The sequence below is a fragment of the Procambarus clarkii genome, chromosome 69 (assembly GCF_040958095.1).
Source record: "Procambarus clarkii isolate CNS0578487 chromosome 69, FALCON_Pclarkii_2.0, whole genome shotgun sequence".
In the NCBI taxonomy this organism is placed as follows: Eukaryota; Metazoa; Arthropoda; class Malacostraca; order Decapoda; family Cambaridae; genus Procambarus; species Procambarus clarkii.
In genome coordinates this window covers 19,235,317-19,251,875 of record NC_091218.1, presented here as the reverse complement: position 1 = coordinate 19,251,875, position 16,559 = coordinate 19,235,317, and the positions used below count along the sequence as shown (strand labels likewise).

General features: G+C 36.6%; 1 protein-coding gene across 11 annotated transcripts in view; it reads left to right on the top strand.

Annotated features, from left to right (window-relative positions):
- The window catches only part of Tbcd (tubulin folding cofactor D), a 45,822-nt gene that overhangs the window by 25,572 nt on the left and 3,691 nt on the right, over nucleotides 1-16,559 (top strand). For 7 of the 11 annotated variants that reach the window (XM_045765105.2, XM_045765104.2, XM_045765103.2 and 4 more), the window contains 15 exons: nucleotides 1,145-1,293; nucleotides 2,757-2,868; nucleotides 3,141-3,258; nucleotides 3,584-3,738; nucleotides 4,422-4,512; nucleotides 5,409-5,595; nucleotides 6,114-6,272; nucleotides 7,550-7,762; nucleotides 8,869-9,039; nucleotides 10,210-10,343; nucleotides 10,653-10,804; nucleotides 11,121-11,316; nucleotides 12,316-12,501; nucleotides 13,547-13,729; nucleotides 14,752-14,920. In XM_045765105.2, the coding sequence (XP_045621061.2) occupies nucleotides 1,145-1,293; nucleotides 2,757-2,868; nucleotides 3,141-3,258; nucleotides 3,584-3,738; nucleotides 4,422-4,512; nucleotides 5,409-5,595; nucleotides 6,114-6,272; nucleotides 7,550-7,762; nucleotides 8,869-9,039; nucleotides 10,210-10,343; nucleotides 10,653-10,804; nucleotides 11,121-11,316; nucleotides 12,316-12,501; nucleotides 13,547-13,729; nucleotides 14,752-14,920 (2,375 nt within the window). Of the gene's footprint in view, nucleotides 1-1,144; nucleotides 1,294-2,756; nucleotides 2,869-3,140; nucleotides 3,259-3,583; nucleotides 3,739-4,421; nucleotides 4,513-5,408; nucleotides 5,596-6,113; nucleotides 6,273-7,549; nucleotides 7,763-8,868; nucleotides 9,040-10,209; nucleotides 10,344-10,652; nucleotides 10,805-11,120; nucleotides 11,317-12,315; nucleotides 12,502-13,546; nucleotides 13,730-14,751; nucleotides 16,537-16,559 lie in introns of those variants that run through there. The other 4 variants (XM_069311126.1, XM_045765106.2, XM_069311130.1 and 1 more) reach the window with 1 other exon arrangement.

Here is a 16,559-nt window from a genome sequence, read left to right as displayed (position 1 = left end):
ATTACAGCTTGCTATCCCTCTGATACTACACTTCAGAGCAACCACCTCACATCGAGAACATGTAGGAGATGACACTACATCTTGATAGCTTCATCAGACTCCAGCCATCACCTGGAAACAACACATACATCATAATAAAATATAAGACCTATCTCTTAACACTGTGATCTTGTCACACTGCTACTTTTCCAGATATCTATTAGTTAGTATGCTGCTCACAACTTGCACCACCTCTGCTTAGCAGGTTCAACCAGGGGCTCACCTCTAAAACATTTAGGTAGCTCATTACCTTAGCTGTATTAGCCAATGCAAAAGTGAAATAGCTAGATCAATAAGCCAACAACTGATGCTCCTGGATCATCAGATAATGATGCAGTGACCACAGAAAGAGTTAGGCATGGGAAAATTGGTAGCCTTGGTTCATGTATACAGTTTGGCAATCTGGCCTTACCATTGAAAAATACGTTTCAAAGGGCTGGATCCTGGGAAATACTGGCGATAAGAGTAAAATCTCTTTACAGTTGGGTTTTCTCCTGGTAGCTGTCCATCGTATCATAGGCCGAATTAAAATTTTTGCTTGGTGAAATGTGCCTGTAGAGCATGGGAACAATTAGGATATAAATGGTACCTTCTTCAATGTGGCAAATTCATTTTATGATCGGCCCATTAGAAGAAACTGTTGGTGCGTTGGAACATCCATGGAGCATATTCATAACAAAATTCTATGGTTTATTTTCATTAGGAGGTTTACACAAAAAATATGGAAAATTATGATAAATAGCAAAAAATGGACTAGTATGTATTCTAAAATCTGAATATTTGGGATCGATGTAATAGGGGTTTTTGATGATTGCAGTACAATATATTGTACAGTATATGAATGTGAAGCTGGATGGTAGTACATTTCTTTTAATTTTGTATTGAATATATATACAGTATATATATATATATAACAAAGAAAAAAAAATAGGACACAGATGTAGTTTTTCTCATGAAGGCGAGGTTTTTATCGTGTCAATTACTTGAAACCTGAAATGGTGCGAGAATGGTTTTTGCACTTAATCCTTCTCATGTATATGGATAAAGTTTAGGATAATGAAATAAATGATAAAACATTAATTGTTTTCATTATTTTCTACACTAGGTGGTCTGCAGCTAAAGGTGTAGGCCGTGTGACGAGCCGCCTTCCTCGAGAATTTGGAGATGAAGTTGTAGGAGCTATCCTGGAACTGTTTTCTTCTAGAGAATCAGACAAAGCTTGGCATGGAGGATGTCTAGCATTAGCAGAGCTTGGTAAGATACAGTTTTAGAGTTCAGAATTAGATCAAAGTTCAAAAAGACCCAAGTTCAAAATCATACTTGCATTTAAGTAAACTTTTTACTTTGCAGATTGAAGATTATCTATATAAAATCAAGTGTACTGCTTTGTAATTTTTGCAATGGCTTGCACCAGTGGCTCCCTGAGCTATCCACCTAAAGTACTTTCAAGGCTCTTAATGAATTATGAGTGCCTACCAAGGACCAGGACCACAATCTGCCTCTTCGCAAAAATCGATACAGTATAGGCGAGTCTAGAGATACAAAATCACCATGATACAGAAGGAAAACTCACTGGAAAGATAGAGCATGCCAAAACAAGCAACAGCATGCCAAAACAAGCAACTACTTGTACAACATTTGCACCCTTGATGTGAACTATGTACACTCTCATCATTTAGGTCCAAGTAGCCACACCTTCCTTGCCACCAGATGATATCCCCGATGACCCGAGAGTTCCAGCCAACGACCCCGAGTCATTCATGCACCTTGTACTGTTCATTCTAGGAGCCACTTCGCTCTGTGAGCATAGATTTTGGACGGTCTGGTGCAGGGGGCCTGTGCTTACGGGCTTTTTCTTCTTCACAGGGTTATGTTTTCATGCAAGCTTGTTCTGTTTGCCCCAATTCCTTGTGCGCCCTGGTTGCTTGTGACTAGAAATGCCTTTTATGGTTGCTGGTGGTGTTGACCCTGCCTTCAGTCAGGGTTCTCTTCCCTGTTAGGGTTTGGGATTCTGATAATTAGGTATGGGAACCTGAAATGTGAAATAGAATACGTATAATGAAAAGAACAATAAAAGGAAACTTAACTGAGAATGTTGGTGCTCTGCACATCTGTCTGAGCCAGACATCAAGAAGGACTCTAGTATAAGTAACCTGCCCTAAAGCCACACAGCTCTACAGATGATGAATGGCAGCAAACTTACAGAAGTCAAGGCCTATCAGAAAGATCACTAAGCTAAAGCTACAGAAAAATGCATGAGGAGCAGGGAAGAAGAGACCAAATATGAAGGAAGAGTGTTAGCAAACAGAGGGTGCAAGTCGCCTACAGAAGCCATAATCAGCAGCCACTCGACAAACTTGCCACAAAGAGCAGTCATGTGTGGCAAGGAAGTAAAGTCCTACTGTACAGTCAACAAACCTGAATCACCAGACCAAAAGGACATGTCCTTCAACGATGGGGTATTTTTTATACTCAACACTACTTAAACATTTGTCATAAAATACTTATTACATTTACTATGAATGTCATTCTAATCTTAAGGCACAAGATAAATTTAATATTGTATTTACTAGTCAAGAACAAATCCATAAGGGCCGTGATGAGGGTTCGAACCTATGTCCGAGAGGATCCCAGATGTGCCTTTGTTCATTTGATGGCATCACGTTATTGTGATTTCTGTTTGTTGACTAGTTAAGCTTTTTATTCCACTGGAACAGCCCGGCGTGGTTTGCTGCTGCCGGAGCGTTTGCCAGCTGTCGCACCAGTTATAGACAAGGCGCTCGTCTATGACGAACTCAGAGGACAGTGTTCTGTGGGTTCGAATATTAGGTAAGTTTCAGTATTTTGTCATAAATGTAAGGAGACAAAAATTGGGTAAGCAGGCAATATGTACTTTACTGAATGTGATGATGATTTTGCTCGGCTGTCACTGATGATTTGTTACATTAATTTTTTAATCAATAGTCTTAGTGTATTTTATTTTGTTTTTGGAAGCTACAATTTTTCAGTTTTTTATATATTATATATATGTGTTTATGCAGTATATACATAATATGCATATACAGTATAATATATTTATTTATTGTAATTGTTATTGACAGGGATGCAGCTTGCTATTTGTGTTGGGCATTTGCTCGAGCCTACCACCCAGACCAGATGGCTCCTTATGTTGAACAACTGGCTACTGGACTTTTGATAGTGTCTTTGTTTGATAGAGAGGTATGAGACCAATTTTCCCCAATTGTTGTAGTACAGATGTAGAGGAAGATAGACTTAGTCTGAAGGTATTGTAATACAGTATAGCTAAATAAATAGTAAAATATAAATACAGTAATATACAACTTGCATATCCATACTGGTTGCAGATATGTACTGCATCAGTTATATGTTAATTATCTGTGGTTGAATGGTATTTCTTTATTATTTTATGTTTGTGAATGTCACCGAGTCATATCAATACATGTTTCGGAGTAGAGTTCTGAATAATTGACCATCCCAGAGCTACGTTTAGAGCAATTATAATGGTGTTTTATGTCTTGCACAGATTCCATGCCGACGAGCTGCATCTGCAGCCTTCCAAGAACACGTTGGACGTCAAGGAACATTCCCTCATGGCATTGAGCTTCACACAATGGTCGACTACTTTGCCGTTGGCAACCGCTCAAATTCGTTTCTCACTCTAAGTGTTAAAGTTGGCAGGTAATTTGTTGTGACACTTTCTAACTATTAATGTCTCAACATTTTGATGTGTTGGCTGTACTATACAGTATACTCGAGTATTAATTAGCTTTCTGATTTATACAAATACAGTATGCTACATGGACTGGATACAGGTTATCCAATAAAAAGATGCTGTTTTTAATGTACAGTACAGCATCATTGTTTACCTGGTCAAGTTCCTTCATGGCCACTACACATGGAAGGTGAAGGCTTAGAAAGATGTGAGCATGTGTGTAAATATGCAGGATCTTTGTAATTACATACCTGTTGTGCTGTATTTGCAGAATGACAGTTGTGCTTGTAATGTCCCATCTTTCCTGTAATCTGTTAAGTATCTGCCAAACAGTATACAAAATTATATTGTTTAATTTTGTGGGCATTTTGATTATCATAATTTGAATCATACCTCTTGTTGAGGATTTAGACAATTCTTAAGCAATTTTGTCGATTTTGTCTGTAGTGATCACATTGCCTTTTATTTTCTTATCTCTACTAGTATTAGTATATTTAATGCCTCCAACCTCTGTATTGCTCTAGCGCCTGAGTATTGTCATGCTTGACTCGTCAAGAATTCTGAACAACTGAATGTGTGTGCCCAGAAAAGAGCATCTCAAATTGACTCAAAATCCTGGTTTTTGGTTCAAGTAATTTGTACATTTCAGGCATCCAGAGTATACTCGAGCTTTAATAGACCACCTGGTAGACAGGAAGGTTAACCACTGGGACTCGGCAATCAGGGAACTTGCTGCTAAGGTAAATAGAGTTTATGGTGATGCAGTGCATAAAAATGCATTGTATCACCACAATATATTGAACTTGTAATCTTGAAGAATCTTGAACTTTATGATTATTGCCCTCATTTTTTGTACTTTAAAGTGGGACTGAAGACAACAAGGAATATTGAACATGTGTAAAGTGAAATTGTAAAATTCATTAATGAATAAACTTTAGTCAACTAATTAGAAGGTTTGTGCTTATTATTCCAGCAAGCCTGGGTTATAGAATGCAGCATCACTTTTGGAATATTAATTTAATGGAAATCCCAATGTTGATATCTCCTTTGCTAAATGTATTGCCAAACATTGCCTACCTTGTACTTAATCTTACCAATATTTTTGTTTTATGTATGGGCCAATACTTGTAGTGCAAGGAGTTTCTCTAGCAGAAATAATTGCACACAAGTTTCTTATCTATGCATAATCATTTTTCTCTGGGTACTTATACAGTACTGAAACATTAAGTAACCTTCACATTACAGCGAGAATTTCATAAAAAATTGAATCCAAAATTTAATTATTTTGTATAGACAGTATGTACTAAGTATGCAGAGGCACATTCCTACCATTTTGTTTTATTTAAGGAAAACTTATTAGGCTACAAGCAAATATTTCTAATAAAATTTAAGACACTATATAGTAAATCAACTTGATACTGTTTTTACAGCTTAATGTCTTTCAACAATTAGATTAAGCATTTAATATATTTAGAAGATTGTATTCACTTTGCTTCACTCTAAGTTGAAAACAAATTGATTGATTTCAGCTTATCAGGCTGTTTCTTTTGATCTGTTCCATAATGTTGGGAAATCTTATTGATGTTGAGAAAGATATAAAGCTTCCATATAAATGATACACTCTATAATGTTTCAGGCACTCCATAATTTAACTCATTTGGCCCCGGAGTACATGAGCAAGACAGTTGCACCACGACTCCTGCATCAGACCACATCCTCTATTTTGGTCACAAGACATGGCTGTATATTAGCCTTGGCCAACATCACCCACGCTCTCTCTCTTGTGGCCAGCAAAGAAGGCAAAGCTTGGAAGGATATCATGGGTATGTGGCTATTTTTTTCAAGTATTATTTATCTCCCACAGATTATACTCTTGTCTTGTGCTGTATGAGGTGACCTATGAAGAGAATATTTATTCAGACCATATTGTGGAGCATTGTGCACCTGGTATATCATTACTTTGAAATATCTCTGGTGAAACACTTATAAATATACTGTACGAAGATTAGTTTCCTTAAAGGTAAGGTATTTGAGTTCCTCTGTAAGGGCCAACATTAGAGGAATATCTTTTCTCTGCCTTATTATTGCAGTTCTCTGCCCACATGATTACACTGACAACTTTACAGTATTTGTTAAAATGCAACATGGTTATTTTGGAGATTTATTTTTACAAAGCCCATTTCAAGGTTTCTATCTTTTATGGACTATATGAATCATTTAAAAGATAATTTACTCCTTTGAGTGTATTGTGTTGTAGCACCCCACAGAACGAACCTCTTTGCCTATTATCTTCTCGTACGAACAGTTTCTAATTTTTGCTGTGTTTTTTTTCATTAAACAGGCCAAGATATATTGGATGGCATTGCTAAGATAGTAGCAACACTAGAAGAAAGGAAGCTGTACCGTGGTATGGGAGGAGAGTACATGAAACAGGCAACATCTGTAATGATAGAGAAGTGTTCACTAGCTGCCATACCATTCCATGGCCAGGAAGTCCTTGGTACGAGATTTTTGTTTTGATGTATTATAATAAAAATGCATTATTCTGCCTTAATGGCTGATGTAATCAGATGCATTATATTCTCACCCTGTCCCTATGTGCATAGTTGTATATGACAGTTTGTCGCACTTTATTTATAAGGTTAGTAATCCATAGAAAATACCAAATACTCAAAACTTCATGCTAAAAAGCATAATCTGTACTTTTCAGATATCAGGATTTTTCCCATTCCAACATCTGTTTTAATTAATGAGTATCTGTACATGCAAGGAAAAATCAAATGAAAATGTGACACTTTTGCGTTCTTGTTGTGAACCTGTAGATGTTCTTCACTCTCGGGTTGTTTAGCAACACTATTCTATATGTTATATAGAATATATATGTTATATAGAACCAGCACTACGAATGAGTTTGGCAATACTGTCTTGTCTACCCATATGTCGCTGCTTTTAGTTAAATTATTGTAATGAAACCATAAAGACTGTCACTGTGTTTGTGTAAAGCATCAAAGAGCTCGTGAGTTATTAATAATTTTTTGGTCACTGAGCAACTATTGTGTGCTCACTTTTGAAATCATTAGGGAAGTGAAAGCCTTTGTGCACGATATTTGTTATTTCACAGCATCCACCCAACCTTGTCTCTCGCTGTGTCCTGTGTGCTCCTCTTGTTTACACACACACTTTCACTCGCCATGTCTTCCTGCCTAATTCCTGGATATCCTTTTCTCCTCCTACCCTCAACTTTACTTTATGCACTCTCTCTACCAGTGTACCATCATTCATCATCCATTAACTCAACATGCTCAAACGGTTTCAATGTACTATCCTCAATCTTGCCGTTTTTGCACTCTTGCATCACTCCATGATATTTTCATTCAGTATTTTATTTTTTCTCCTAACACGACATGTGTGTCTGAGATTATTCATTTTTACTGTTCTAACTCTTGATTTTTAATGTCCTTGTCATCTGGTAACCGTGCCCAAGAGTCTGCACCACTTCATGCAGATCTCTGGCTGTATCCCTATTTTGTGTTTCCTAACCAGGGTTTTCATTGCACCAGCTACTTTCCCAACTCTCAGATTTGATTACACAAATACCTCTTAGGAATCACACGTCCCAGGTATTTGAACTGATGGGTTACTTATAGCACTTTACCATTCACATTTATTGACTGCATAGTATTTCTTTCTTTCCATTATTTGTAATAAATCGGATTATACGTTTTAGCTTTATTAAACATTTTTAACAGAATTTAGACCAATTAATTTTGTCTTCAGATCAGTGGCATAATCTACTAGAAGAATGCATGATATATGTTGATGAAAATATCCGTGCCGCGGCTCTGGAGGCTCTTCCTCCACTTTGGACAACATACTTTGAGCCTACAACTGAAGAAAAACTAAAATGGAGAGATGAACTGATCAAAAGATACACCCATGCTCTCCATACAGATAAAGAGATACACAGCTTAGGCTTTGCAGCAGCTCTTGGTAAGAATTCATTTATGCTGGTGTTTATTTATGATATTTATGATATTTGTGTTTAACACAATATTTCCTGGTTCAGACAACTTCTGTACTAATCTTTTAATTAGTACAGAAGTTCACGGGTACCATCCCATCAGTATTTATTTATTAATGCTTTAAACTTTTGCATATAACTGGCCTTGTCCTTCAGTTCCTTATATCCTTCTGGCTCATTCACTTCCAGTTTCCACCTGTGTTCTCTTGCTGTATTTCTTCTAATGTGGAACATTAATGGTCTTGTTTATTTTGTTTATATTTTATACATCATAACATGTCTCCTCTGGGTCATTTTCACTCTTGCATTTGCAGCAACCTGCAAATGCAAGAGCGATTATACTCTTCTATTTGCAGGAACTCCTGTATTAATGGTTCTGTACTCTATTAGCCTGTTATTGTTCTAACCTATCAGTGACTTTCAGGAATGAGGTTAGCTCTTTATGCTTCACCTCCTAGATTGTTTTTCCTGGTACACCTGGAGTATGCCTGGGGTGAGTTCTGGAAGTTCTTTAACTTCCTGCTCAACAGGCTATTGCTTGGAGCTACCTGTAGGCCCACATATGCACCATAACCTGTTAGATCTGACACTTCTTGATGTTCAAGTTCTGTCATTTTTGCTTTTGAATTTGTGAATTACGGCGGCATCTACAACATATTATATTTCTACACATTACTTACTTTTGCAACTACCACCAATGTACTTCTGTTTTATTTTTCTCTCCGATTAAAAGAGGCTTTTTGGTCCACCTTGTTTATTACCCTCATTAATTTTGTTCTTTGGGTTATTCCCCTCTGCTCCTTTTCTCTCTTCTAGGACCGAGTTGTGTTAGTCCACGAGTTTCACTCTTCTTCAATATGTAGAGTGGAACAGGAATGTCTACCCCCAACAAGAGTTACAATTAATTAAACAATTTCATAATGCTTACTTGCTTAATTTTTGTTGCTTCAAATCATCCAGAGTCATTAGTAAAATACTCGTTACCATTTACCAAATTTTAGTGTTATATAAAGTGGTTAGCTTCAGTTAAATAATCATTAATGTTTGAATGTGCTTAAAAAACTTTGCTTTTCAGGGTGCCTTACACATTCTCTAGTTGTGGGCAAGTTTGACATTGTGCTGGAAGGCTTAATTAATGCTACGAAAATCACACCTGGAACTACAAATTGGGCACAAACAAGGAAGGAAGCAATAAATTCAATATTTAGATTGGTGAAAACTGTTGGCATTAAAAAAGATGGGAAAGGTAAGGCTAGCTTTTGTGTACTAAATAAAATATGTATGAATATATATATATACACTGTACTGTACTATAATGCTATAATATTTCGGTGATGAAAGAGCCTAGTTTCTAATTACATTGGTCTATAGCCAAAATACTTCTGAAATAAATGAGGTCAATTTTGACAAATTCTGGGTCACTGAGAGCAGAAATGATGTTTAAAATTGTTGATTAGCTCTAATGTTCATCCAAGTAGAGTCTTAAAGCAGTTTTGGCGTGTAATGGGAGGGTTTTCCATCAATTCCATTGGGTTATGCAAGCCATATGAAGGAAACTTATGGCAACATGAAGCAGCTTTTGAGGTGGATAAATGATGACCAATATCAGTGACAGTTCTGTGGCGATTTGAAGATTGTTGCTCTTGTGATAGGTATGCATGGTGGATACACAAAGTACTGTTGTTTTCTTTTTGAGTGGGATAGTTATATCAAGATATTCCCACCTTGTCATGTGAGACTGGCCACTCTGTCCGTCATTGGAGCCTGGGAAAAAACTGTTCGGCATCCATTACCTGTTAAATCAAGCAAGATTTTGTTACCAACCTTACACATAAAACAATAGCTAATCAGCAATTTAGTTATTATATGGTATTTGAATTCAGCACATCAAAATGCATGATAAACGGCTCTTTTTCATCTTAGAAGCCGATGACTTTTTGAAATATTGTTGACGAGGGTTTGTAAACAAATGCACGAATGCTGGTAGAAGAGCTCCTCCAATTTTTCCTAGTTATAGAATTTGGGCTTTGTTTCTAGAGTTTGTACTCTGCCACTGGGGTCTTCTCCAAGAGGAACGTCCGTTCAACTTGGCATTTGTTGATACAGGAGTTGATGAATTTCTTACTTTTTCCCTGATTTTGATTTCCTTATAGATTTAGTTATTTTTCTTCCTCGTGCCTTTCTTCCTTTAATATTTGCCCATATTGTCTAAGTTATTTATCCTTGATATATATTCATTGTAAAGTGACTTTTCAGCATTTTAGTTCTATTCATTATACTGTAAATATCTGTAAACAACATTGCTGTAAATATCCAAAACATCATTGCAGGAAATTAATATTCATAATTCTAATTCTTTATCATGTAATTTTTTTTTTTATTATTATTGCTGTTAATATGAGATAAATTTTTACAGCATGTGAGCATGTATGTCAGAGCAATCTACCAAGTATCTATCATGCTCTGCTGAACAGTTTAGATGACTACACCATGGACCGCAGGGGTGACATTGGAGCCTGGGTCAGAGAGGCGGCTATATCCTCACTACAGGTGAGCAAATTGACGCCTTCTTCTCATTTGTTTATCCAGTAAGCTCGTTTTTTTACCATCAAATTTGGCAACTCATTTGTTTGCATTCCCATGATCAATTTTTCCTTGTAATAAGGTAAAGTAAGAAAAGGTAAATTTAGTCTCACAAATATATTATTCTTGTTATAAATATATATAATTTATATATATAAATTATATTTAACTTGGGTTGTTGTCTAATGTAGTTTCTTCCATTTCTGCTGTGCTATAATTTTTATATTTGTTTTAAGGTTGTCATAGTTGTTGTCTGATATGACAATTCTATTTCAGGCCTTAACCCTAGCAGTAGTTGCAGAGGACGCCAGCTTGTTAACAGAAGATATTGTCAAGGAATTGATGTCTCGTATTTGTCAGCAAGCGGTAGAAAGAATAGACAGAACACGAAAAGTGGCTGGAACGGCATTTGCTGCTCTCCTCTACAGGTATGCTTAAAATGTTTATGTAATTATCCTAATAATGTCATCTAGTCTACCCATCAGTAGTATGTTTATCAATATTAAAAGTAAAATTAATGATGGGCATACATTTTGGTTTGTATGTCTTGTATATGCAGTATAGATTATGCTGTATTTGCAAGTGAATGCATTAAGGCTTTTTATTTTTTTTGTCAGCTCCAGTAAGTGTGCATTTTCAATGGAGCCATTTCCAGGTCTGGGCCCTTGCGGGCCTACCCGCAAGGAAAAAAAAAAAAATTAGAAATAAAGTGGATCTGTTACAGTTGTGCAATTTACCTTCCAGTTCTCCAGAAGTGCCATTTATCCCTGACCGACAAGAAGTAAAGAGAGTTTTTCCAAAGCCAATATGCGACACAGTGAACTGGGCTTCAGAAAAGGCCACGTTTCATTTATTCATTCAGATTGTGGACTTTCCAGCGTATAGGACTCGAGTCCTATTAGGAATCACTTACTCAGCTGGAGGAATCTCGGCAAATTTGGTTAGTAAAATATATCCCCATGAAAACTGTAAATTGTACTATTTAACTATGCTTACTGTCATATCTTTTACATGAGGATACAAATATTTGATTCAGTATTTTGTATCGATTTATTTGTCCAGCATGAGTCAAATAAATGCTATAATAATGTACTTACTTTGCACATGTATCAGTGTGTTTTTGGCAGAAAAACACTTAACACATGTGCAAAAGGAGTATATACAGCAGGCATGTCAAACTGAAGGTCCCCCAAGGAGCCATATGGATTATATTTATGTTATCATGAGGGCCACACATGAAAACTAATTGAAGTAATTTAATAAATATTATTGCAGAATATTTTTTCTATTATATTATATAACAAATTACAGTATCCTTTGTGCAGGCTGCAGGTGTGCTTGCAAAAGGCTGCATGTTTGACATGCCTGATATTATACAGTACTGTTGCACATGTATTGGTGTGTTCTTGCACATGCCTACATACGCACACGCATGCACACCTGTATGTATGGACAGACTCGGGCAGACTCTCTGGAGTGGGTTTATGTTTACAATGCTTAACTATATTATAAAAGTACAGTACAGGTATTTATATTTCTGAGCAAGGTCCCCTCGGCTAACTCCATTCGCTAGCACTAGTGCCCACCAAGGGCACTGCTCAAACTCCAAACTCTAGATGTCTTTGGCCCGCTGTGACAAGGCACATTTCGTAGGGTCTTGCGACATACTAGGGGAGGGAAGGTAGTAGAAAGTCTTGCACAGTCCACCACTGAGAGAGACACGTTGCAACAGAATGGAAAATACAATAGAAAAATTAGGCTGTTATTTGTTAACAACAGGTTAGGAGTTTAGTGGTTACTCAACTGAATTGGGAAAATTGTTGGAAATGGCATTTATGTTTGGCTGGTAATTAAATAATTTGTTGTCAGTAAATTATTCTCTTGATGTTTATTGTTATTATCCCTCGCTTATTTACATGCTTACTATTTTTTTCAACAGTCTCGGTATACAAGTGAAGCTATACACAGCTATTTGAATGCTCGTGCCAAGAAACCAGAATTTCTCTCATCCTTCCTGGAGACAATTCTACAGTTGTTTATTTCTCATCAAAAAGTGGACCGAATCACACTCCCATTAATCAAGACAGTTGGAGACTTGCTGAGCTCTTCTGCTGTTCTTGATCCGGTTAGTATTTAAATGAATGACTCAGTTTTAACATATGTGTAGTTAAAGCCTCTTGCAGGATTCACTTTTTTTATAATGTTTTGTTTATTACATAGGCATGGAAAGTTGCTGATCTTACAAGCCAATTGAGCATAATAACTTTGAATGTGTATGAGGAATATATAGAGATAAGTCCTTTATTGCATCTAGTTAAGAAATGGATCTTTAGACTTCATAAATGTGTATTCACTTTCATATAATGAGGGAACAGTTGTGGTTGGAAAGTTAATTAACAAATATAAATTTGTAGTAATACAGATGTCTGTTAACTTGATGTACATTTGCATGAGAAGATGGAGCCATGAACATTGTTTTTTCATGACTCAGTATTTTCCAGTAATGGCTTACTGTTAAGGCCAGCTTCTGTTTGTTGCTGGTCTGCACCTGGTGACGTCATTTACGCATTAATCACAGGGCCTTGTCACATATCCTTCTAATGCTCCTTGACCATTTATCATTTCTTGCCCCTATATACCCCCCTTTCTTTTATCATTATATATGTTGCAGTATTTGTGGAGTTATTTTTGTTTTGTCAACATTATATTATGACTGACCTGAAAAGGGGGTGAACTTCAGCATTCATGTGCAGTATTCCCATATAGGGCAGGAGCATCATGTTAGTACATTACACATTACCACATTGTTCTCTTAACTTTCACAGAGTATATGGGCACTCACCAGGAAAGGAGTGTTCTATGATTACATGCTATGTGTGTGTGTGCTTTTTTCTATATGTAAGAACATGTAAATGTCACTATAGCATCGACCTTCCCTGGGAGGTGCCTTCACAAAAGTGGGAAACAGTATAGTGGTGCACTTACCTTGCAGTATTTGCAGTGAGATCTGGCTCTTGTGTACCATGTTTTCCAGCAATGGAATTTTTTTTTTTTATCTCTCTACATTTCTATCTATCATCCTTGCTCTTGAAACTGCCTGATGAGACAAGGACACGTATGAACACTTTAAAATAAATAGATAAAAGATTCATTTGTTTGTATATTTTCAGATTCTGGGAGATGATGATGCCTACACCTCCAGGCTCATCACTGTGCTGAAAAAGGAGTGTTTTAGATCAACAGACTACCACAAGCTGGCAGCCGTTATCACGGCACTGTGTGAATTGCTGAGAATGAACAGTAGTGCTGCTAAATCCTGCCTCACCCAGCTCGTACTGTTCCTTGGATACCAGGTGAGCATTTTTGTATTTTTAATATTGTATTACTGCATTATCATTTGGAAATAAAAGTTTAAAATATTTCTGAGAAGTGCCACTCGGTTGCTCTCGAAGGAAAGGTGTTAGTGTCCCGATGGCTAGCACTGTGCAGTCAGGGCAGTCTCATATTTCACTCTAGTTAACAGGAATTATTTCAAATAGCCTTGTAAAATCATACTTTTGTGAGGGAACGTAGGCCTTATAATCTGATATATTCACACTGGAGGTTTCAATTCTTGGTTAATGTTGATTTGTTGCAGGTTCCACCCTTCTTTTTCTTACAAAAATATTGCCTTTCTGATCATGTTAAGTTGCCAGTCTCATCTTCAGGATTAGAGATTATCCTGATTATAGGCACCTTGGCTGCTACTCTGGTTCATGGGAAATGCCTGATTTTGCCTGTGTTAGGTGGAATTTAAAGTGGCGGAAGTTAGAGGACACTTAATATGTAGGTGCTGTCCCTAGTGGCAGTTCAGGGTAGCAGCTGGGCGAGCCAACTGGCAGTTAATAAAGTTCTCCTCGATAGTTTCTCTTATGTTGAGTAGCACTCAGAAGGGGGTTTGAGTGTAAGGATGTTTATAAAGATTCCTGGTGCTAAATGTCTACCTGTTAGTCATATTTCATAGGGAATTATACACTTTATTAACGGTGGAGTCAGTTCCATCAACCCGGATATGTTGAAGAATGTCCAAAGAAATCTATTTTTCTGTTTACTAGCATATTTAGAGGTTGGTGGGGTGCATTTTAAACAATTAGTCATTAGTCAAACAAATGTAGTCATTTTTACCAATAAATATAGTTATTCAAATGAATAAATCTGTGATAACCCTGTATGTTAATAATTTATATTGTTTGTATTTTTAAATAGATTAATGAATGGTTAGGGGTTATTTTGAATGTTATTTTAAATGTTAAATACACATATAGTATTTTAGTTTTGATGTAAAATATTGCTAAAACAAAGATCTGATAAAGCTGTCATTTTCATTTGTCGGCAGTATCCCAAAGTTCGAACAGTTACTGCAACCAGCTTACTAACTGCAGTGCAAGATTATTGTGATCAAGGCGTTGTACCTGAAGAACACATAGAGGAAATCACAAGTATTTTAGAGGAGACAGAATGGATGGATAATATTGAAGAAGTCCGGAAACAACGGAATCGTCTCTGTGAGTTGTTTGACATTCCTTCTCCACAGCTCAGAAAAAAATAACTTGCATCGTGATATTAATTGTTTGTATAATGTGCCTCATAAATTGTACATTCCAGGTTTATTATTGCGCCCACTATAGTCTAGCATATGTGCAGTGAGTGGCTTTTGTACCGTCATGTTGAGAATTAGGACTTGGGCCAGGTACTGGAACAGGATAGATTATTCAGCATTATCAGTGAGTGCCTTTTTTGATTCAAAGCACCAGACACACAAACTTCTTTGTAGTACAACCACCATCCCCTCCCACAACAGCAAATACCAGCTTGTCTCTTCTTCCCTTGTGGAACCAATCTCCTTCGTCCCTTTCATGGCTCGTACACTTCCCTGTTGCCCTTCCTCTACTGCTAAATCAATAGATCTACATGTCACCACCTACCTAAGACCATAGGAATACATAAAATGGCAGGCGGCTATTGGGCTATGCGAGGCAGCTTCTCTTTATACACAATAAAACTCGTACCATACATTAAAACCAGACCGCTTGAAACAATCCAGTCATCCTACATCTATTACGTTACCCGATAATTGGTTAACTAAATCACCAGCTCTATTTCCAGACCAATAATTACCCAGGCCTTTTCTAAATCTAAATTTATCCAATTTGTATCCACTGTGTTATGTTCTAATTTGTCTTGATATATTTAACACCTTATTAATGTCCCTATTGTTATATCTTCTCATCCATTAATATACTTTAAACACATAACCCCTTAATCTTCACCTTTCTAGAAAATGTAAATTAATCTTTTTTAATCTCACTTCATAAAGGAGGTTTCTAATTCCTAGGATATAAGAAAAGTCCAATGGTTTCATCACACCAGCCAATTAATGTTATAAAGACAGAGACCAGGAGCTAGAGCTCATTCTCTGGGAACACAATTAGGCAAGGGCATGTTAAACATATTAATTTTGTATAGTTAATGCAGAAAAGCACCTACATACATACTCACACACACACACACACCTTTGCAATTGATTTAAAAGTGTTTGTCTTTGGGAAAATTATAATATTTAAGTAATACAGATTTGTTTAGATTTTTTTTACACAGGTAATTTTTTGCTTCAATGTATATTTGTTTATGGGTTATCAGTTGGTACCTGTGATCTCTAATGCTGTCAACTGTTTCAGGATTTAGATTATCTTTGTCAAAATGCAATGTATATTTTCAGGATTTAAGTAGGCTGGCACTAGCAGCGCCCTCATAATGTTCATCACACTTAGCTTTTAGATAGTACCTAGATGAATGTTTTTCCTTCCTTATTTTATGTTCATGTTTTCAATCTCACGCCATGTTTGATGGTATCAACTCGGAAAGGTTAACCAAGTTCAGGACTCTTACGCTTATTATAACAAGCTTCCCGCGTGCTGTAGGGCCTCTTGTTTATCCTGTCTGGTCACAGGGTAAGAGTAAGGACTTCGTTGTGTGTGAATATCGTCCACATTATTTTATCTTATTTCACAAAGTATTTGTAAAGATCTAATCAATTATGTCCAACTGCTCATCACATAAGGTAACTCAAGCTTTAAAATATTAGGTTCTATAATTTAAATAAAAGCTTGCATATTATAAACTTTGATCATTTGTCCTGCATTT